General features: G+C 39.2%; 1 protein-coding gene across 1 annotated transcript; it reads left to right on the forward strand.

Moving 5' to 3' along the window:
* Positions 1 to 24743, forward strand: LOC116975226 (ropporin-1-like). The gene is made up of 5 exons (XM_033024031.1): positions 1 to 118; positions 2960 to 3083; positions 9502 to 9663; positions 13599 to 13768; positions 24536 to 24743. The coding sequence occupies exons 1-5, from the start codon at positions 6 to 8 to the stop codon at positions 24582 to 24584; spliced, it is 618 nt and encodes a 205-aa protein (XP_032879922.1). The 5' UTR covers positions 1 to 5; the 3' UTR covers positions 24585 to 24743.

The raw sequence follows: 24743 nt of genomic DNA on the forward strand, positions 1-24743 counted from the left end.
TCAAAATGCCTTCATCGCAGAAAATGGCTCCTCTAACACAACTTCCTGATATTCTGAAACAGTACACAAAAGACTGCATCAGGGCTCAGCCTGCAGACATAATTCAGTGGTCCACAGAGTAGGTTATATTTCAAAGCTAAATATCTTAGAGCATATTTATACCTCAATCATTTCATCATGTACATCCCGAAGACCCAAAAGATATAAAAATAATAGATCGCTCCATAATATCTGGCACAAATGCCACTGCACCACTTTAAGATACACTGGAGTACTAAGCATGATCTGATTTATACAGGCTCAGCAGTTATTAATTAAGATTTATCACAAAGGATAGTTTAGTTTAGTTTATTATTGTCACGCATATCGTGGTACAGTAAAAAGCTATCCAGTCAAAGTAAAGACTATACATGAGTACAATCAACCCTTCCAACGTTCAGATAAAGGATAAAGGGTTCAACATTTAGTGTAAGATATAACATTCAAGTCCGGTAAAGTCCAATTAGAGATAATTCAAAGATCTCCAACGAGGTAGATGGGAGATGAAGACTACACTCTAACTGATGAGAGGAACACCCAGTAGCCTGATAACAGCTGGGAAGAAACTGTCCCTGAATCTGGTGGTATGCGTTTTCACACTTCTTGTCCGATGGGAGAGGGGGAAAAAGGGTGTGACTGAGGTAGGACTCTTCCTTGATTACGCTGGTGGTCTTGCCGAGACAGTGTGAAGTGTAGATGGAATCAATGGAAGGGAGGTTGGTTTGTGTGATGGTCTGTGCTATGTTCACAACTCTCTGGAATTTCTTGCTGTCTTGGATGGAGCCATTTCCAAACCTGGCTGCATTACGTTCCAATAAAATGCTTTCTACAGGGCATCTGTAGAAGTTGGTGAGGATTGTTTTGGGACATGCTGAACTTCCTAAGTCTTCTAAGGAAGTAGAGGTGTTGGTATGCTTTCTTGGCTATAGGTTTAATGTGGCTGGTCCAGGACAAATTGCTGGTGCAATTTATTCCTAGGAACTTGATTTTGACCTTCTCTACTTCGGCACCATTAATGTATACGGGGGTATGTGTACTGCTTCGCTTTCAGAAGACAATCACAATGTCCTTTGTCTTTCTGACTGAGAGGATGTTTTCTTCTTTTCCAGGTGTCTAGGGATGAGTGTAGGGCCAGGGAAATTATATCAGCTGTGGACCTGTTGTGGTGGGAGGCAACCGGCAATGGATTAAGGATGCTTTATAAGCTGGAGTTAATATGTGCCATAACCAGCCTCTCGAAGCATTTCATTATGGTGGATGCCAAGGTCACTAGATGGTAGTCATTAAGGCATGAGATCCTGCTTTTCTTAGGCACCAAGTTCTTAAGGATGTAGCTAGAGACTCTATTCGGACAGATGTTTTCCTTGGGTTGACCCTCAGGAAGGCCAATCTTACTTCAGCAACTTGTGATCATGGGAACAGGCACACTTGAGTCTGTCAGGATGGATGTCATTGCCTTGTTGGCCTTCTGCTCAAAGCGAGCATAGAATGCATTAAGTTCATCCAGGAAGGCCGCACTATCACCAGTGATGCTACTTGATTTCACTTTATAGCCCACTATAGTATTCAGGCCTTGCTACAGTTGACGGGTGTCTGAGTGGTTATGCTGGGACTCAAGTTTGTCCCAGTATTATCTCTTGGCATGACTAAATTATTACAGATCTTGGAATTACATGGTTTTAATGTATCCTCACTACAACTGAGCCGTGAATATACTGTTTAACTTTTCATAGAAACGAGATAAATATAAATTAGAGGTTTCTGGTCTATTCCTATTATTTGAACAGAGCACCTTCCACTATACAAATGAACTTTAATATTTAATAAAGTCTGGATATTTGAACAGCTTGACTTTCAAATTAAATGACTCAGTCCAATGATTGTACTGCCTGACAAGTGAGAGTCCTTAGCTATCTAAAAGGATATGGTTGATGGAAGGTGGAGATGGAAAACAAAAAGAGGTTAATTCTACACTGTTAGCAGTTTATAAAGCAGCAAGATTAGGAATAGAAGAAATGGAATGTGGGGAAGAGAACTAGGAAAAACATGTCTTTTTCAATGGTCTCAATACCAATTGTGACCAGCAGACCCTGGTAATGCTTACTCAATAATGGGAACCTCTGGATGATGGGGGTTGAGGGATTGTGAGGCAAGGGTTAAATGGGCTGTTGTACATGTCTATGTTTATCCCTTTTGGGTTGTGGCTGCAGGTGCTGGTTATGAATCATCTTTTCCAGCAGTAGAGAAGGAAGTGGTCAATTGAGCCCTATATTTCATACTGACTTGAATAAGTACATGAGGTAAAATATGGGAATGGTGTAGTGCTGTGTGTGATATGTTGTTGGGTGTCCTGTTTGTTAGAAGTTATGATATGATGGGGATCAATATATCAAGCAGTTTATATCTGTGTTTGGTAGCTAGTAATACTGTTCTTCATGGAAGAACATTTAGAAAAAGCAAACATCTGCAGACTTCCCACATCAGGAAATCTGCACAATGAGAAACACAGCAGCCCCATTGAAATGAAAGGGAAGTTGACCTTTTTTGTTTTATTTGATTTTGTTAGTTTAAATTTAGCTAATTGGTTCTGCATGTGAGTTTTTCTGAACACTTTAATTTTTTTCTCTAATATTTTTATTACTTAACAATTAATACTTTTTTAAAACAATTCCTAGATGTTCTTGAAATTTGTGAATGTTAAAGTAATTTTTGGCAGCCAATGAGCCTTGGGTTGTCAATTCCCTGGCTGTCAAGGGCCTTCTGTTCATGCAGCTGGGCACTTGCACAGGGAAAGGCCTTGGACTGCACTAGTGTGCTGGGGCTTGCTGGTGTGCTGGTCAAGCAATGGGTGAAGTTATGTCAACAGACGATCCATCACATTATGTGAAAGGTGCAATTATTCAATATGTTTCCTTTACAGTTACTTTAACAACATGTCCAATGGGCCATTCCGTTCACAAAAACCAAAGGAAGAAAATTCATCATCTCTACCTCCATGCAAACCAACACTTACATCGGGTTTATTACGGGCCTTACATGCACAAGTAAGAAACTAAAACTGTTTCCTTTTTAAATTGCGTGCTTGTTGATTATAAATGTAATGCATTAAAGGCTATTTTAAGTAACAATTATTCTTGTCAATATATTAAAAAACAGCAAATTAATTGTTATTAGCTCATATTATCACGATTGCATTGACTGCCATGGATTATCCTCATGGTTTCAATACATTATACTTATAAATTCATGTCATAGGAGCAGAATTAGACCATTCGGCCCATCGTGACTACTATGCCATTCAATCATGGCTGATCTATCGTTCCCTCTCAGCCCCATTTCCCTGACATCTCCCAAAAACATTTGACATCCTTACTAATCTCCGCTTTAAAAAATACCCCAAAACTTGGCCCCCACTGCTGTCTGTGGCGATGAATTCCACAGATTCACATCGACTGGCTCAAGAAATACTTCCACATCTCCTTTCTAAAGGTACACTCTTATATTCTGAGGCTGTGCCCTCGGGTCCTAGATTATCCCACTAGTGATAACTCTACTAATAACAATATTCTATGAAACAAGCAAATTAGTTTTCACTCAGCTAAATAAGTGAAAATCTATTGTGTTATTTAAGTCACTGGTGATCCAAAATTATTTAACTATAGCATCATAGGTTTATTTAGGCATTGTTGAAAAAAACTGTCAAACAGTCAATGTCATTCATTTGTTCAAGAAAGGTGTGAGGACCTATTTCTCTCCCCCCCCCCCTCCCCTCCCTATCCACTCTCCCCTTCCACTTACATTCCATCCTCTAACTTCACAATTTGCAACCCTTCAATCCTTTCCTCACATTTTCTGTCTTTTCATCTCTGGCCTTTGTTGAACCATCTGCCTATCAAAAAACTCTCCTGTGTCAACCTAGTACCTGTCCCTCATCCCTTCCAGCTTTCTTTCACAATACAACAGGATATAGATCATTAGAGATAAGGGCAGAGAAATGGCAGATAGTGTTGCAACCAGGCATTTTATCCAGGAATTGAGGTGTTGCACCTTGGGAAGTCGAATGTAAGGGGAATATATACAGTAAATAGAAAAGACTCTTAACAGCATTGATGTACAGAGGCATTGGACAATGAGTCAGGAAGTCAGGTTGCAACTTTATAAAACTTAGCTTTGGTTGCATATGGAGTATTGAGTGCTGTTCTAGTCGCCCTATTATCGGATTAATGTGGAGGCTTTGGAGAAGGTGCAGCAGGATTTATCAATCTGCTACCTTTGATTAGAGGATATTGGCTATAAAGAGAGATTAAACAAAGTTGAATTGTTTTCTCTGGAGCATCAGAGGTAAAGGAAAGACCTGATTGAAGTTTATAAAATTATCAGAGAGATAGACAGGGTAGACAGTCAATCTTTTTGTTTTCATGGTGGAAATGGCAAATACTAGTGGGCAAAGCTTTTAGATGAAAGTTTAAAGGAGACACATGGGACAAGATTTTTTACACAGAGTGGTAGGTTACTGGAACACACTGCTAGGGACGGTGGTGGGAACAGATATGACAGTGGCCTTTAAGAGGCATTTATATGCAGGGAAAGGAGGTATATGGATTATCTATAGGCAGAAGTGACTTGTCACCATCATGGTCAGCATGGATATCATGGGCCAACGGGTCTGTTCCTATGGTGTATTATTCTATGTTCAAATTTAAGCATTGAAATTATAATATATTTATTTTTATAGGGATATCTGGAATATGCATTTACCTTGTGAATATTGCAGAGTGAAAACAACATCTTAAAAGGAAATGAAAGATTATAAACATTAAGTTATGGGCAGTTGAGCCTTACATCAGTGGTAGAGAAGATTCTTAGGGATAGGATTTATTCGCATCTGGAAATGGATAGGCGTATGAGGGATAGTCAGCAGGGCTTTCTGTGGGGGGAGGTTATATCTACATGGACTTTAGGGAGGCATTTGACAAGGTCCCCTTTGGTGCAGATGACACAACCATTTGTGGACAGCAAGGTAGGTTGTTGCCAATTTAATCCGAACAAGTATCGGGTGTTTCACTTTGGGGAGGTCAAAATCAAGGAGTAAGCATAAATCAAATGGCAGGAGTCTTAGAGCACTGATGTACAGAGGCATCTTAGGGAGCAAGTGCTTAGCTTCCTGAAAGTGGCAACACACGTACTTAGGGTGGTAAACAAGGCATAAGAAGGCCTTCATCGGTCAGGATGTTGAGTATGAAAGTTGAGAAGTTATATTACAGCTATATAAAACTTTGGTTAGATTGCATTAGGAATATAGTGTGTAGTTTTGGTCGCCACATTTCAGGAAGGATGGCAAGGCTTTGGAGAGTGTACTGAAGTAGTTTATCAGGATGTGGCATGCATTAGAGAGCATGAGCTTGGATTGTTCTTTTTTAACCATTTCTCAGTATCAGATGCTGAGAGGGGTGACAGTTTAAAGGAGATTTGCAAGACAAGTTTTTTTTTTACAGAGTGGAAGGTGCCTGGAACGTGCTGCCAGTAGAAATGATGGAAAGGGATACGATAACAATGTTGAAGAGTATTTAGACAAATACATGAATAGGCAGGGAATGGATGAAAATATACCATATGCAGGGACATGTACAGTTTAAATCACAGTCGGCACAGACTGTGGGCCGAAGGGCCTGTTCCTGTTGGAGTTTTCTATGTTCTATAATCCATTTCATATCAAAAATTCATTATGAAACAGTGCAGAAGGACTCACTTCCATAATGCTAATTTTCAGGGACTGTCCTGGTTCAGACACCTGGCAACATTATTCCAAAATGCTCTCATTGCAGGCACCTGACAATGAAAGTCAATGGTAATGATGTTATTGTACTCATTGCATACATTATTGTTCAAACGCCAGGCATTCACAGCAGTAAAATTTCAAGAGCAAAAGCTACGACCAGTTAACCTGCTCCCTTCTCCAGTTCACAGATAAATTCTGTAGGCTAGATTGTGAGTTACTATGTGCCAGACACCTTTTGGTTCCTGACTGATAATAACCCAGAGGTAGCCGTGAAGAAACACCACAAAAAAAAAATAATCAATTGTCATTCTTAACTTCAGCATTATCCAGAAAACTGCACCATCGAGCACAAACTACGAATCTGAATATCCCCCAGATTACTCAATTACTCTTAGCACTGAATCATATGCTTCACTAAATTCCTATTCTTAAATGTAATCCCATGGTGAAGTTCCCTGTTGAATTTCATTCTGCCAGCAAAAAATATTTACACAAACTAATCCCACTGCAGCCATTTAGAATGAGAAATCAATGTTATGGAAGAAGCTGGAAATTATTTTATTTTTTTTGTGGCTCTATCGTGACATTCAACTTTGGAAGCCTTTAATTAGAAATGTGGAATTGCGAAGTCTCATTCTGGCCGTGATTGAATTGTCACCAGAATTAAAATTAAAAAATTCAGCTTTCTATATTACTGCTGTACTCGGCAGCCCATTCACCTCTTGGTGTTCAAAGGTGTTAACTTTCAGTAACATTATTCCACAACTCAGAAGTAAGTGATATCAATGGTATAGCTTAAATTGGAAGAGCAGCACCTCATATGAGTCTGCACCCCAGCGGCTTGAACATTGACTTCTCCAATTTCCGGTTGCCCTTGCTGTCTCCCCTTCTCAGCTCTCCCTCAGCGCTCTGGTTCCTCCTCTTCCTTTCTTCTTCCCGCCCCACCCCCCACCTTGCATCAGTCTGAAGAAGGGTTTCGGCCCGAAACGTTGCCTATTTCCTTCGCTCCATAGATGCTGCCGCACCCGCTGAGTTTCTCCAGCATTTATGTCTAACTTTGATTTTCTAGCATCTGCAGTTCCTTCTTGAATAGCTTATCCACTGGTTGTACTGATATTGCCAACTGGGACAAAATAGAGGCAGGGGAGCACCAGGTTCATTCCATGATATATCGTGGTTAGCAAGTGAGTCGGCCATTAAACATAATTAGTGGAGAAAATAATTGTGCATACTGAAATTGTGCTTCAGGTTAAAAGTGACAAATACCACAATGAATACCACAATCTATCACAATATCAATTGTGAACATAAAAATTCAATTACAGTTGCTTACTGGCAAACCAAACCATGGTATCAATTTCCAATCCAACGTAATAGGAAACTGCTATTCTATTGTCACATAGCTTAACAATGGGTTGTTTTTTCCTACCCAGCCACCTCCACTCAGTAACAAAAAAAGCTAACAGATTTATGTTTTCAGTGAAGCATACAAGTTTGTGAGATTTAAAGGGGGAAATTTTTATACAGCTTACAACAGAGATAATTGAAATACTAACAGATTTTTTTCAATAAATTGAGTTAAGAAAAGTGTGCAAGTATATGTTATTTAAAGCTAGCTGTCTGTTCCAAACCACTTCAAAAATGTGATTATTGTGCCTTTAGTATAATTAAACATTCTACAGCATTTGAAAATGCGGGAATGCTCAATGGGCAAGGCCACATCTCTGGAGAATGAAACAGTTAATGTTTCAAGTCAATAATTCTTCATCAAGGAAAATTGAGAAAATAAATGTTTCAACATACAGAGAGCTAGAGTTGGAGACCTACGACACTGGTACATGAAGAAAATAAAATCCCACAGGTAAGTTCTGTCCACAAAAAAATGGACAAATCTAACTAGTTGCTCTGTCTATCATCAATCATCAGTATGAAGTATGATGAAAAGCATCATTAATAACCAGTTGACCCAATGACCTATTTGGTTTTTGCGAAGAAGCTCAAGTCCAGACCTCAATCTAATCATGGATCAAAAACATAATTTCAAATGTAGGAAGGAACACCCTTAATAAACTGCAACAGATACATAAATACTCTGACCAAAAGTACTCGTCAGTGCGTTTAAGGACCTATGGTGGACATACCCGGCAACACTCAAGATAGACACAAAATGCTGGAGTAACTTAATGGGTCAGGCAGCATCTCTTGAGAAAAGAAATAGGTGGCGTTTTGGGTCGACCAGTCACTCGAAGCACTGTAGAAATTCATAACGGGTTCACCACTACTTTCACGAGGATAATCATGAATGACAGTAAATACTGATCTTTGCCAGCCTTATCCATTTTCAGCTATGTAAGTGATAACATTGACATCCTGACACAGACGCAGATACGAGGATACTTGGCTTCATGCTTAAAGAGGAGGTTTTAACAAACAACTTGAAGGAAGAAAGTTACATAGAAAGGTAGAAGTTTAACAATGGGATTAAATAATCCTTCTTCAAAGTGGACAAGCCAATCAGTGAATGACGCTAATCATAGTAAATTTCAAATGAATACAGTAAGAATCTACTGTTTTATCATTGCCTTATCCTATATCCTAGATAATAGGGATGATTTACAAATGTGTCATCTTGTATCATCAGACCTTATTCATCAGAGTGCTGCATTAAGTAGTGAAAAATATATCCCTGGGTGAGGGAGTTTTTTTTTTGGCAAACAATTGGCAAACCTGTGCACAGCCAGACTAGATCTTTTTTTGGCTTCTGGAGTTAGAATTAAAAACAAAAGAAAAAATCATAGCAGAATTTCAAAGGATTTCTAACAAAAGATTATAAAATACAATTTTTGGCCTTGAATGCAATACGAATGTACAAAAGATAAGATTCAAAGTTATAAATTGCCCTTTAAAAAAAAAAGCCAGCATATGAGATATGGATAGAATGCAAGGTATATAATTTTCTCCCAGATCCATTTTGAGTTTCTGGTGGATTTTCATTTTGTTGGGAGGCTGCAGACTTTCCACTGCAATTGCATGATCTTCCATGTCATTAGCGTGGGACGGTTTGGGGAGGAGATGCATGGCAGCACAGGATGTCAGAAGGCAGGCAGAGTTTTTGTGGAACACAAAGAAGCAATCCTATTCCTGCTCCAACAAAAAATTCACATTGCGACAAGATTTCCCTTTATGGCGGTGCCTGTGATGATCTTCGACGTGACCTTTCCACACATGGAGAAATGGTACTGGCAATATATGTGGTGTATGCTCTGAGCACTGCTCTTTGAATCTTCCAAATGGAGTCCTAAAATAGGTGCAAGATTTGTGTAACTAAGCAGGCTCCTGTCTGTCTGGGAATGGAATACCAAGCCCACATTTGAAAACCGTTATGCTGAAATAAGCCTTGTTGAAACAGATGGTGGATAATTGAGAACTTTCTACCTGATTATTCATTTCACTTCAGTTAGTGGATGGTGTATTAAAAAAAAATTAAGTATAGTTAGCGCATTTCTAAAAATTATTTTGTGGATGTAAAGTACTTTGAGATGTCTTTAACATATGATCAGGTGCCTTAAAATCTATGTTTATCGTCTTCCTAATAACTGAATTCAGTCAAACTTCTTGAAAAATGAATATAAGGCTATTAGTAAATCAACTATTAGCAAAGTTCATCATTATTTTTCTGCAAGGTGAATGGAAGATTAATAATACCAGCAAAAGAAGTTGAACAAAAATGGAATGATCTCGGCCTGCCAGCAGATACACTAAGACGCATAATGACCGTCGGTGCTTTTGGCGTGGAGATTGAATGGATGAAATTTTTTGCATTGTGCTGCAGTACACTTGATCCTGTGAGTATTCTTCTACTGTTATATAGTTTATAATAAATCTCTGCTCAATTAACAGTTTAATGGCAACCATGTTTTATGGTGCATAAAACCCACAATCTATACTAAAAGAAAATTACATAACCTTTTCAATAGGTAGCTGCATTAATTTACTGCAGTCCTATAACTGGATGCTTGACTTCCTCAGTGGCAGACCTCAATCAGTTTGGATTGGCAACAACACCTCCTCTCTTTAGACCATCGGCAGAGAGATAGTTCCTGGCCTCATGCTCAGTCCCCTGCACTACTCTATACCCACGATTGTGCAGTCAGACACGATTCCAACACCATCTTTAAATTTGCCGACAATAGCTCCATCATTGGATGAAATTGTGTAGCAATGAGTCAGAGTATAAGAGGGAGATCAACAATCTGTTTGAGTGGTGTCGCAGCAACAATCTTGTTCTCAACATTATTAGTAAGACCAGGGAGCTGATCATCAACTTTCGGAAGGGAAACCAGAATAACTATACTCCTGTCTTCATTGACGGGATGGTGGTGGAGAGAGTCAATAGCTTCAGGTTTCCAGGTGTAGACATAGATGATCTGTCCTGGGCATAGCAAGTTGATGCATTCATAAAAAAGTTCATCAACACCTTTATTTTCTCAGAAGTTTGAGGAGTGTGTTGCTGAACATTCTATCTAACTTCAACAAGTGTATGAAAGAGAGCATACTACTGGTTGTAACATGGCCTGGTTTGGAAATTCAAACACTCATTAAATGAAGGAAGCTGCAGAAAATTATGGATATTGCCTGGTGCACCATGGGTACTGAACTCCCCACCAAAGGGATATACAGCATGCAGTGTCTCAAGAAGGCAGCTATGATCATCAAAGACCCACACCATTCTCTTCTCCCTGCTACTGTTAGGAAGAAGGTACAGAAGCCTGCGAACTATTCCCTCCAGGTTCAAGAACAGCTTCTGCCCATCCACCATCAGATTTTTGAACCTGCACAGCCCGAGCCACAACGATACCTCAACCACTCTGAATCACTGTGGATTGTGCACTATGATGGTTGGTCAACCTACTTAGTTTTTTTTCATTATCGGTGTAATTTACTTTGAATAATTGATATTTTATTTCATATTTGTAGTTGCTGTTGCATTTAATGGGTCTGAAACACTAGTAAATATTTTATAGTACCGGTTCATATCCGGTGCATATGACAAATAATCACTCTTGATTTTTGTTACATAGTTAGATTTAAAGAACATCATTACTTAAGAACAAGAACAAGAACACACAATAACTTAATGCACTAAAACAATTTCAATGTAATATGCAATACCTACGAGGTACAACATAATAGAGGGATAGCCTAAAGAAAAAGGCAAAGGATAGAAGATAATCATGTTAAAAAGCCTGTAAATTTTATTTATTCTATTAATCATATCCAAAACATAATTTAGCATTTATATATTTAGGTAGGTAATTAAAAATTGCTTAAATGCATTTGACAGCAGATGTAGAATATAGCAGGTCAGACGCCATCAACCGTATTAATACAGATAAGTGAACCTTGGGGGAAAGTACTAAATGGGAGTGGGCAAATTATAGCATTGTTAGGCAGGAGCTAGGGTGAGTAAATTGGGAGCAGCTGTTATTGTGTAAATCCACATCTGACATGTTGGAGTTGTTTAAAGACCAACAGTTCAGAGTTCAGGACTGACATGTTCCAGACAGGAGGAGTGGATAACAATGGCAAAATAACCGTTGAACCTTCAATCAGAGGTTGAAAATCTGGCCAAAAATAAAAATACAGCATGTGTAAGGTTTAGGAAGATAAAATCAGACATGGTCTTTAAAAAACAAAAAACAAGCAAGAAAGAAATCAAGCAGGGACTTAAGGGCCTGTCCCACTGTACGAGGTAATTCAAGAGTTCTATCCCCTGATTCGAACTCGGAGAATGTCCGTAGCGGGTCCGTAGGAGTTCGTGGATGTCTCTTAGTGGCTCGCACGAGTAAAAAGTAACTTTTTTTCAGCACAAGTATTTATTTACTCATGAACATTTTTCACAGCGTTGAAAAAACGTCACGAGTTTACCGGATTTCCTGAGTACCTACCGTTAGCATTACGAGCCGCTACAAGACATCCACAAACTCCTACGGACCTGCTACGGAGATTCTCCGAGTTCAAATCATTGGAAAACTCGGGAGAACTCTTGAATTACCTCGTACAATGGGACAGGCCCTTTAGAAGGACTGAAAGGGGCTGTGAAATGTAATTAGCAAGTTTGATTAAAGAGAATTCCAAGGCTTGTTATACTGTCATTAAAAACAAGAGAGCAACGAGGGAGAAGGTAGGAACCTCTCAAGGACAAGGAGGGAATATATGCTTGGTGCCAGAAGATGTAGGCGAAGAATTAAACAAGTACTTTGAATTTGGTATACGCCATTAAGAAAAACATGGAGCATAGTGAGATCAGTATGGGGTGTACTAACATGCTAGGGCAGTGTCAGATCAAAAAGAAGGTCTCTTGAGTCTCTTGAAGAGCATTCAGACGGATGAGTCTATAGGGCCTGATGAGATCTATTCCAGGTTATTGAAAGGCAAGAGAGGAGATTGCCTGGGATAACAAAGATCTTTATATTACAGGCAAGATTCTGGAGGCCAGTGAGTCTCATGCCAGTGGCAGGGAACATACGAAACATGTTAAGATTTTTATTATTAGGAAATCAAGGTTCTAGCTAGATTAAGAAACCGAAACAAAACATTAGTCAACAATACCAGAGAAGCTGATAAACCCATTATTCTCCCCACTTTCCCATTAACTTCCTCAGCATTCTACTATTCATTTACACAAGGTGCAATTTACAGTAACACAGACACCACTGGCGGTCAAGACTGAAATTTGGTCCCTGGAGGTGTAAGGCAGCACACTATTCGCTGCTTCATTGTGCCACCGCTTATTTCCCAGAGTTTTGAACGAGGTGTGTGTCTCTGGTCATCATCTTCCAAAACTCCATGAATTCTGGGATTGTACTGATGGTTAAAGGCTAGCTAATGTAATCCTCATATTGTAGATTCTAGGAGAGTCAAGGGACTGTAGATATGTAAATCTGGAGCAATAAAACAAACAGAGGGAGTGATGATGGGCAGATGGAGCCAGATGGGGAGGGAAGAGGTAAGGTAGGCAAAGGGAGAAGAAACCAGGATGGATAGATGTACGGGTGATGGGCAAATGGGACAAGGTGGAGGTACAACTTGAGACTAAGCGACGGTGCTTGAAGGACTGACACGAGGAGATATTTCTTCTCTCAGAGGGTGATGAGCCTTTGGAATTTGGAGCCTTTGGAGCTGATAGAATGTTATCATTATGGCAATCAGGGGGTAAACAGTTCTTCCATTTAAGAATGACAGAGGCCACTGTGCTCTTCGGAACCTGCAATGCTGCAGAAATTACTTTGCAAAAAATTTTAAACACTTGTTTTTGCTTTTTTAATTATGGGGTATTATGTGTTGATTGATGATTTAAAAAATGAATTTAATCCATTTTAGAATAAGGCTTGTAAGGTAACAAAATGTAGAAAAAGTGAAGAGGTCTGAATACTTTCTGAATGCACTCTAAGCAGGAGTGGTAGGGTGGAAAATGGAACTTGGATAGAATATAAGGCATGATATTAACATAGCAGGCTCAAGTTGATGGAGGGCTCTCTCCGTTTTCTTTTTCTTCTTCTGTTCTTAATGTGAGAAATCAATTGCCAGGAGAAAGAAAGCTTTTTAGTTAAGTTACTTGAAAATGCTTTTAATGGTTCTCTTAAAGGCTTTGCCAAAGCTTCAAGGCTCCTAAAAAACTGGAAACCGCCAACCAACTACTCAGAAATGCTTAAGTTTCATCCCTTTACAGTTGAAGCTGTCTGCAAACTGTAAAGATTTTGATATTTTTCCTCTACAGAACATTACAAATGCCATGAAATATGCATTCGAGATTTTAAGTTCGAGGGAAGATGGTGGTCGAATCCCTTACACGACATTTAGATTCCTCTACAGTTACCTTGCCATGATAGATGGCGAAATTCATCGATCACAGATTGAAAAGATGCTTAACAACATTGAACGGCAGGTGTAAGTAGATTGTGCTTTGAATGATCTATACATGTATATTTTGTGGTTTTATTGTATCCCTTTTATTAGCCGAGTATTCTCCATGTATTACTGTAGATTAATCACTGTCAATTGAGTGGCAGAGTATCAAAAAATAACTTTCCTCTAAATCTTAAACAATTAAAGAATATATTCTCAGATTCGTTGAAACATATATTCAGGTTATGAATTTTTTGATATATTTTTCAAAATGATTTTTACAATTTCCTGGTTGGACCATGAAAGTGCTTTGGAAATTATTCGACATATTAAAAGATCCTTAATCGAGCCATACAAAATTTACTTGCTGTTTGTCAAACTCTCTTCTGAAATAGTCTGCCCAATTGTCACACGTTACTGTGAATTGACACGTTTTATTGTTCATGAGAAAAATAACTAAATTCTGTTAGAAAGCTGAGGTGACAAACAAAAGAATGGAATTTTTCTCCTAGTCTGAATGTATTGGGACATAATTATAGGCGACGATAAAGAATGAGACAAAGGCAATTTGATGACAAAGCAAATTAGACAGCTGTCCCACAATTATTTTGAAAAACTATTATATCTTAATTTTGAGAACAAATGCAATTATACGAACAGAGAAGACCGTAAGAAAGATGACTTAATTTGATGAACAAATTAAAATACCCAGGATTCAAAGTGAATTATACTTTAAAATTTATTTCTGAAGCGCAAGAGGATTATCTCTCAAAAGAACAAATTGAAAAGACCAAAGAATACTATAAATAGTTAACAGGGCAAATGGTCCAGGCTGCAACAGCAGTTCTGAAGGGAAATGCCAGTTCAACCATTTCAATAGAATTAAATCTCAGACCGTGGACCTGGTGTAAACTGGGATTTACTCGACAGATGTCACTGCATCTGTTAATATGCTACATAACTGGGTTCCTTATGCAGTATATAACAACACCGCCAGATCCAATCTGCTATAGGATTGGCAAGCCCATTAATTTCAAAGGTAGACAAAAGTGCTGGAGAAACTCAGCGGGTGCGGCAGTATCTGTGGAGCAAAGGAAATAGGCAACGTTTCAGGCCGAAACCCTTCTTCAGACAGACAGTGGATCAAGAGGCACAGAATGTATTTTTTTTTAAGAATCTCAAAATTATATGTTTAAATTAACATTTTTTTTAATGTGACAGATATTTTTTTAAATGTTGAAATCATTTACAGCCTTGATCCAAGGTAAAGTTCCAACCCTAGCTTTGCCTTTTGATTTGAGCTGTAAGAAATATTCTGGAATCTCAGCAGCAGGCACCTGACATTTTCCCACAATTCTGGTGTCAATGAACTTTAGTTTAGTTTAGAGATACGGCACAGAAACAAGACTTTCGACCCACTGAGTCCATCCTACGTACTAGGGACAATTTATAATTTTTACCGAAGCCAATTAACCTACAAGCCTGTATGTCTTTGGAATGTGGTAAGAAGCTGGAGCACCAAGGGAAAACCCACCATCCCACCCTGGTCCCCCTACAGATGGTCCCTCTGTATCTGGTACAGGACAGTGCAATGTGTTGGTACTAGAAGTACTATCTCAGGGTAATGAGCTAGATCGAGGAAGAGTTGTAATTGAGTCTGATTTCAAATTCATCATTCAGAAACCTGAGGAAATACTACATATCAGATAAACAAAGGTTTGGTTTCAATAGTGTAAAACAAATCCCCAAGAACTATTAGCAAAATGCTTTTTACCTTTTCATACTAATTAGTTTTCAACCAGCAACAAAATGGGAATAGATTAGGCAGTCATTTTACATTGAAATGAACATTCAGTTCAAACTTATCTATCCCCACTAGAAGGAAATTGTTAAAATTACCAAAGTTATAAGCCTTGATATTGACAGTAAAACTGTCAGCATTTACTGTCATTACACCATGAAACTGACAGACGTTTCGGGTGAACTTGCATGCATTATTAAACATACCAAGTTGCTCTCAGCGATCCCCTTCCTCTCAGGGCAAGCTAATTGCTTTCTCTTGGACAATTTTAAGGAATCAATTATTCTGGCTGTAACCAGATAATTACAATCAATTTTTGCTTATAGCAGAATATCCCAGAAAATATTACACATTGGTGTAAAAATTCAACAATACATTTGGTTTCTTGATGCCTGTAGAGCATTCTGGAAGAGCTATTGGGGGAGAGATTTGGGAGCCTGGAGACTCTGTACTGGAAGGGCTGGGGGCTTCCCAATTCCTAACCTTTAGAGAAGTCCAATTATTTTGAGCAAAAAACAAAGTACTGGAGGAGCTCAGCGGGACAGACAGAATCTGTGGTGGGAAATGGACATTTACTGTTCTGTCCATTTAGCTCCAGAGATTCTGCCTGACCCTTTGAGTTCCTCAAGCCCTTTTTTTTTTTGCACAAAATTCCAGCATCTGAAGTCTCCTGGATCCCCAATTATTTTGATGCAGGACAGATTAGTTATCCAATGGCACTACAGATGAGATGATGGCTCAAGGGAAGGATGGGTCAAATCAGACAATATGGTTGCCTGGCAGGAAGTATACCTGCCCCTCATAGCCAACAAGCATTGATGTAAGAATACTAATTGTAGTGGTAGATTATTATATCATTCAAGGAATTTCTTTCACTAGCCACTATGTTGAAAGGGGGTAAGGAGATAGCATAGTTACGCATGGGAACTCTCCACGAGACATTCAAAGCCGTCCAAAAATAAATCTTGAAAACACAGTCTCTTGATTAATAGTTTCTTTATTGTTGAAGTAAAACAGTGAAATATTCATCCAACCTTCTTCTTGTTTAAGTTCATTTTAATCTTACTCATAGTCAAACTCCGACATGTGGCTCCGAAATGTTAGAAAGCTCCGAAAATTGTTGAAAGCTATGCCTTCCCCCATGCTTCTTCCGAACTAAACTTAAAAAACTACCATCTTCTGCACAAGAATCCCAGCAGCAAACACGCCTCTGACTACATAATAATTCCCACCCACATAATTACAGGCAGACAAAATTTAAAGGCAAATGCCATAATTTATAACATACTAAGTTAAGCCAAATGGCCACTATATACTGGCCCCTAATTGTTCTGAGTATATAACGAGGCAATTACTTATAGACATCAAAAAAGTAGCTATGAAGGCTTAACATATATGAAAAACAAAAAATAGCATGCATTATATATCCGCATTCAGACTTCTTCAGCGATTCTTCCATGCACACGAAACCCTTAATGTCAGGCATGATCTCCAGTATCCTTCCCATCAACCAAGATCCTCGTGATGCAGTAGAATCAACCACCAAAACAATATCACCTGGAACTAAATTTCTTCTCATCCTTGACCATCGTTGTCGCTCTTGGATCAGAGGCGAATATTCTTGTATCCATCCCCTCCAAAAAAGCTCTGCCATATATTGTACCTGTCTCCATCTGCATCTTATATACAAGTCTTCTTTCACAAAGAGTCCAGGTGGTAGTGTTGGATTGGTCTTCAACAGAAGAATATGATTTGGTGTTAGTACTTCCAGGTCATTCGGGTCATCAGAACTCTTGGTAATAGGTCGATCATTTAAAATTGCTTCAACTTCGCAGAATAAAGTTTGTAATCCTTCGTCGTCCAGAACTTGTTTAAGAACAGAGTGTATTACATTTCCATCCATGCGGATCAACCATTCCCCATACACCGCTGTGATGAGAACCCGTTGGAAGATTAAAGTTCCATCTTTTCCCTTGTTGAAGCATAGCATTCTGGATCTTATTCTGATTTAAGCCTTTAAGTGCCTCTTTTAATTCTCTTTCCGCTCCAACAAAATTCGAACCGTTATCTGATCTTGAAGATGAAACTTGACCTCGTCGACAGATAAATCTCCGTAATGCATGAATACAGGAGTTTGTGTCAAGCGAAGATGCAACTTCAACATGTACTGCTCTACTTGCCATGCAAGTGAAGATTACACCGTACCCTTTTACAAGGCTTCGTCCTCTCTTAACCTCTATAGGACCGAAATAATCCACCCCCACATCTGTAAATGGAGGCTTATCAGGTAGAATCCTCTCCAGAGGTAAGTCTGCCATCTTCTGTTCTCCAACCTTCCCACGCTGTCACCTACACACAATACAATTTTTTATTATAATCCAATATATTTTACGAAGCTGGGACAGCATATAATTTCTTCCTCCCTGTTCATGAACATGTCGTAATAATAATGTTGATATGTGAAAGTCCTTCGAGAGAATAATAGGATGTTTATTAGCCTCTTCAGGCATTGCCAATCTATTTAGGCGACCACCCACCCTCGGAAGTCCTTCCTCCAATACTGGGTCAAGCTGATACAATTGACTATCTCTTTTGACACCATGTACTACAGCCTCTAACGTCAATATTTCTTCTTTGTATTTCTGTCTTTGACAGAAAGAGATAATCGCATCTTCCGCTTTGAGGAGATCATCAAGATGTAAACCCTGTACGTCGTATGATGCCTTAAAAACATTCATCTTCTTTCCAACCTTTTCCTTCAGTATTTAAGGTTCAAAGATGCCTTCAGTAATCTCTCTCCTTTTTCGAGGAAACAGCAATAAGCTTGTTTTTAGTTAAAGAAACCAAGCTGCCATAGTCACTAACTTAATCCATGATGAAAAGTGGGTAATTAAATAATTTGTTGTGTTTGATGAATCTTTAGCAGTCACATTAACTGTGATGTTTTGTTTAATTTCCGGAAGATTAGCAGAGATTTCAAATCCCAGCTCAAGTTTTTCCTTACATAGATCCTGCAAAATCAACGGCTGGCAGTGTAAATAGTGCAAGAAATCCCAAAGGGTTGTAGACGGAACCAATCACGGATAGGATACCCCTTCTTAGTACATGGTTGCTCTTGAATCGAGATTCTGAATTTGAACACATCTGTTTCAATGCACCAGTGCAGTTCCAATGCGTTTCCATTGGCAAATTGTCTTTGTCCAAATCCAACTCTGTGGTTTCTTTGGTTCGATCATCTGGTGGAAAGCTTTCCAATACAACACAACTGTTGCTGATCCACTTGGAAAGCGTGAATCCTCCCTTATTGCAGAGGGATGTCAGATGTTTTACCATTTGAATTGCTTCCTGCTCCGTAGACATGGATTTTAAGCAATCATCCACACAGAAATTATTCTTCACTGTGGATATCACTTCTTCTGGAAAGTGAACTTTATTGTCCTCTGCGGTCTTCTTTAATGCAAAGTTCGCTCAACTTGGTAATGACACTGCTCCAAAGAAATGTACCTTCAACAAGATCTTGTTGTATATCCCCTTCTAGCCACCATAAGAATCGCAAACATCAATGTGTTTTTCTGATACTTTGACAATGAAACACCGCTCTGATATCGGCCATCAAACCAATTGGTTCTTGTCTGAATTTGGCTTCTCCTTCTGTTCTATTTGCACCGGCTTCTTCTTTACAGTGTAAAGTGCTTCAGGATGATTTTGCTTGCATTTATCACAATTTATAGGACTCTCACAGTTTTTATCCATGTGTCCTTTTTTCAAACATCCAAAACAGATTCCCTTCTCTTTTAAGAAATCCACCTTTTCTTTATATTCCTTCTTCATGAATCTTTGACACCACCTTATGGTGTGACCAACTTCATCACGTAACAAACAAAATCATTTTTGCTTGATAGTCAATGCATCTCTTTTCATTCCACCTGTCGTTTCCACAGGTATTATAACGGTAGCAAAACTGCCTCCCTTAGGTCCTGATCTTCCTTTAGTTTTGGTACCCTTTGACAGTTGCAATTGGTTCATGATCTTGAATACTCCCGTGGTGTGGATCTAACAAGAACCGTACTTCCCTTTCCAAGAAATCCACCAGATCTCGTAACATGGCTATTCGGTTCTTCTTTTCCATTATTCGGCTTGCTTTATCTCTCCACTTTTCTCTAAGTCGTCTGGGCAGTTTTAAATGATGGCTCTAATTTTACTAACAAGATTCATCTCCTCCATGTGGTTGAGATTTTTTATCGAGCTACAACAACCTCAAAGAAATATCGCAAACTCACTTAATGCCTCCCCATCTTCCGGCTTGATATCTTTCCAAGCATAGGCCTTCTTCGTGTATGCGTTTGCAATCCTCTGTTCGTCACCATAACGTTCTTTAAGTAACCTTCATGCCTCTCGATAACCTTGGCTTTCAGGCCTATTTAGACAACTTTCTACAAGTACCTTAGCACTTCCGCTTGTGTAATGTGCCAGAAATCGTAAGTGCTCTTTTTCATCAGAAATTTTCCTTTCTGCTACTTCGTCAAACGCCATTATGAAAGATTCATACCATAAAGGAGCACCATTATATGTAGGAATTTCTATTGGTGGTAGAGTGAAAGAGAGATTTTGTTGAGCTATGAGCTTGTTAAATTCAGCTTGATTATTCGTCAATTCAAGGAATCTATCTTGAGTTTCTTGGCTTGATGCAAACGAATGATAGACAGGCCTCTGATAATCATAGTGGCTTGCTTGAGCGTAGAAAAGCGTACTGAGTTGTTGGTTTGTCCCGAGCCTCGACAGACGCCCCACAAGTAATTTGTTTCAGTCTCGCACCCAGTTGCTGAGCTGAAGTTTTGTCCATCTTTTGGCTACGTGCTAGTTCTGTCACGAGGCCGGAATCCTCTAGCTGCAGATTTGATTTAGCTGTTGTTTCCTTTTGAGCAGTGCCTTTTCTGTAATAAGAGCTCATCCCATCAGATGCTTTAGAGTTGCATCTTGAACACTCACATTCCATTATCTCCTTCTTTGATTTGACAACTGCCAACTTTGTGGCTAGTTCCAGCTGTTCTTTTTGTCGCCTCATCTCTCCTTTCAGCTGTTCTTCTCGTCGCCTCATCTCTCCTTTCAGCTGTTCTTCTTGCCGCTCAATCTCATGTTTCTTCTCCAAGGCATCCGCTTCTATTGAGAGAGCGACTAGATTAGCTTCAACTTCCATTTGAGCCGAGGTCCTTGAAATTGAACTGGCTATAGAACCAGATTTATGTCTTGATCTTCGTGTAGACACATTCAAGATACTGTCTTGTGGTGTAATCTCCTCTTCCATTTCAGCACATTGTTGCATCGCATTTTCAACTGTACCATAAGTAAGTTGTCCAATTTCGACACCTCGCTGAGTAGCATCTCCTTCTATAACACACGCAGTCCTTTGTTCAATTTCAGCTAACCATCTCTTGACATCTTCCATAGAATCATCAAATAACTTCCCCTTTTCTTCGAACCACTGGATATATCTTTCGCGTTCTTCCTGAGGCGGCAGTGAACCCAGAAGTGCTTTATGCTTATCTCCCAACCTCTTTACCAAAGCTGAATAGTTGGCCCAGATTAGCTTGCACTTTGTTCACATTCTCATCTAATTCCATTAGTTCCTTCCTCCATAACTTGTTTCTCTCCTTCTGGTTTTTTTTCAGAAATGCAACTCGGGCCTTTTCGGTGAATTTAACTTGTCTCTTCTCATATCTTGGCCGCTCTTCGCCACCTTGTGGCTCCTCTGACTCACCTGATCCATCTTGCTCCATGGATTTAAACAGGTCTTGGCAGATTGCCAAATATGCTAATTGGACAAACAGGGGCTCTTCAGTTTACTTCAGTCTTTATTGATAAACATTAGTCTGAATGTTCCAAAACACCCGATAAGAAACCAAAACAAACTGGTCTTTCAGACAACATCCAAATATTTTCAAAGTATAGAAGTGACTTCAGTTCAGAAAGAATGTGTCTTATCTCAACTTCAAAACAAACCAAGGCCAGGCACCTGGATCTTCAGTCACTCTCGCTTCTAATATTTTTACACTTTCTCGAGCCTTCAGAGACTTTGTAACTTCTATCTTCCAGCTTATTAAGAAGCTGTTCTAAATTAAAGCTTTCCATCTTTCAAATTCAGCATAGTATAATAGCTGTTCTACTCACAATTTTGTGGTGAAGTTTTCTCCCTTAGATAAGTCGCAATAAATCTCAAAGCCAATCGCTGGCTGAGATCTATTTTCTTCAGTTCCATTTCCTAGGAACCGGTCTTCTGGAACTAATTCTTCTGGCACTAATCTCTCTCCAGAGATCCAGCCCAATCTTCTGCCCTTCTTTGAGACTAATTCTACCACCTCATGTCTGTAAGGTAGCTTTTGACTTGATGTAGTGGCAGATTAATATATCGTTCTAAGAATTTCTTTCTCTAGCCACTATGTTGAAGACAAAGCGGGTAAGGAGATAGCGTCATTACGCATAGGAACTTTCCACGAGACATTCGAAGCCGTCCAAAGATAAATCTTCAAAACACAGTCTCTTAATTAATAGTTTCTTATTATCGAAGTAAAACAATGAAATATTCAACCAAACTTCTTCTTGTTTAAGTTCATTTTAATCTTACTCGTAGTCAAACTCCGGGCATGTGGCTCCGAAATGTTAGAAAGCTCTGACAAGTTAAAAAGCTCTGAAAATGGTCGAAAGCTATGCCTTCCCCCATGCTTCTTCCGAACTAAACTAAAAAACAACAAGCTTCTGCGCAAGAATCCCAGCAGCAGACGCGCCACCGACTATGTAATAAATTCCACCCACATAATTACAGGCAGACAAAAATTTAAAGGCAAATGCCATAATTTATAACATACTAAGTTAAGCCAAATGGCCACTACACTAATCTTCTCACCAAATCTTGCATTTCTAGAGGTTCTAATACATAGCTCTAGAAATAGGTGGTTCTAGAAATAGTGGACGCATTGGCGATCATTTTCCAATGTTCAATAGATTCAGGATCAGTTCCTGTGGATTGGAGGATAGCTAATGTTATCCCACTTTTCAAGAAAGGAGCGAGAGAGAAAACGGGGAATTACAGACCAGTTAGCCTGACTTCGGTAGTGGGAAAGATGCTGGAGTCAATTATTAAAGAGGTAATAATGGGGCATTTGGATAGCAGTAAAAGGATTAGTCCAAGTCAACATGGATTTATGCTTGACTAATCTTCTGGAATTTTTTGAGGATGTGACAAGTAAAATGGATGAAGGGGTGCCAGTGGATGTAGTGTATCTAGACTTTCAGAAAACCTTTGATAAGATTCCGCACGGGAGACTGGTGACTAAAATTAGAGCACATGGTATTGGGGGTAGGGTGTTGACATGGATAGAAAATTGGTTGGCAGACCGGAAACAAAGAGTAGGAGTGAACGGGTCCTTTTCAGAATGGCAGGCAGTGGCGAGTGGAGTGCCGCAAGGCTCGGTGTTGGGGCCGCAACTGTTTACCATATATATTAATGATTTGGAAGAGGGAATTAGGAGCAACACTAGCAAGTTTGCGGATGACACAAAGCTGGGTGGCAGTGTGAACTGTGAAGAGGCTGTTAGGAGGTTGCAGGGTGACCTGGACAGGTTGAATGAGTGGGCAGATGCGTGGCAGATGCAGTTAATATAGATAAATGTGAGGTCATCCACTTTGGTGGCAAAAACAAGGGGGCAGATTATTATCTCAATGGGGTTAGGTTAGGTAAGGGGGAGGTGCAGCGAGACCTGGGCGTCCTTGTACACCGGTCACTGAAAGTTGGCTTACAGGTACAGCAGGTAGTGAAGAAAGCTAATGGAATGTTGGCCTTCATAACAAGGGGATTTTGATATAGGAGTAAAGAGGTTCTTCTGCAGTTGTATAGGGCTCTGGTGAGACCACATCTGGAGTATTGTGTGCAGTTTTGGTCTCCTAATTTGAGGAAGGACATCCTTGTGATTGAGGCAGTGCAGCGTAGGTTCACGAGATTGATCCCTGGGATGGCGGGACTGTCATATGAGGAAAGATTGAAAAGACTAGGCTTGTATTCACTGGAGCTTAGAAGGATGAGGAGGGATCTTATAGAAACATATAAAATTATAAAAGGACTGGACAAGCTAGATGCAGGAAAAATGTTCCCAATGTTGGGCGAGTCCAGAACCAGGGGCCACAGTCATAGAATAAAGGTCATTTAAGACTGAGGTGAGGAAAAACTTTTTCACCCAGAGAGTTGTGAATTCCCTGCCACAGAGGGCAGTGGAGGCCAAGTCACTGGATGGATTTAAGAGAGAGTTAGATAGAGCTCTAGGAGTCAAGGGATATGGGGAGAAGGCAGGCACGGGTTATTGATAGGGGATGATCAGCCATGATCACAATGAACGGCGGTGCTGGCTAGAAGGGCCGAATGGCCTTCTCCTGCACCTATTTTCTATGTTTCTATGTTTCTATATTTAATTAGTAAAATACCTTAAATGAATATTTCAGCTCAGCATTATTTTGGCTAACCATTCAGTTTTCTGCACTGAAAAAAGAACACGTTGGAGTTAAGTTGGGGTTGTGAGTGAGATTGTGTCTTTTTTTATTACACTAAAATGAACCAAACTGTTTCTCAGGGTAAGATTAAAGCTCAAGTCTTCTGAAATTATGAGTCTGATTGTAGTGGTAGATGTTCCGGTTATAGCTATTTATACATGAACTTGGCATATCAAACTTTTCCTTGAAAATAAACAGAGGCTATCCTTTTTCATTTTCAGCGACCATTTAATGACATGCCATTTAGATTATTATTAAATTTAAAATTTTCCCGTTAAAATGTTATGCTTAATTGAACTGTTTACAACTGAAATATTATTTATAATCATGCTTATGCTCAAAGTTTAATGTCAATCATCAAAGTTAATCTCTTTAAGGGAATCTTGTGCTTAAATATGCATTGGAAAAGGAATTATGAAGTAATGTTTACTGCCGTATTATCCATATTTTTACTGCATCTGTTTCCACAGAGCTGAAAATGATGGACTTGTCAAAGTGAGTGATTTCACCAACTGCTGACTGCACAAGTAATAAATCATGCAGGAACTTCAGAAACATGAAGGTTACTGAATAGATGAAATTGATGCCATCTTTAGAAGCAATGAAGTACTTGGTAATGAAGTACTTTTTCAGTTACACTGCTTAAGTTTGCATACAACAATAAACCTCTTAATCAAG

Source organism: Amblyraja radiata, chromosome 7 (genome assembly GCF_010909765.2).
Source record: "Amblyraja radiata isolate CabotCenter1 chromosome 7, sAmbRad1.1.pri, whole genome shotgun sequence".
NCBI classification, from domain to species: Eukaryota; Metazoa; Chordata; class Chondrichthyes; order Rajiformes; family Rajidae; genus Amblyraja; species Amblyraja radiata.

Bases quoted from the DNA above. Each gene is read 5' to 3' on its own strand.
- LOC116975226 (XM_033024031.1), top strand. From the start codon at position 6: ATGCCTTCATCGCAGAAAATGGCTCCTCTAACACAACTTCCTGATATT. The intron at 9,664-13,598 runs GTGAGTATTCTT...TTTCCTCTACAG, and splicing joins GCTGCAGTACACTTGATCCT to AACATTACAAATGCCATGAA. The intron at 13,769-24,535 runs GTAAGTAGATTG...CTGTTTCCACAG, and splicing joins AACAACATTGAACGGCAGGT to AGCTGAAAATGATGGACTTG.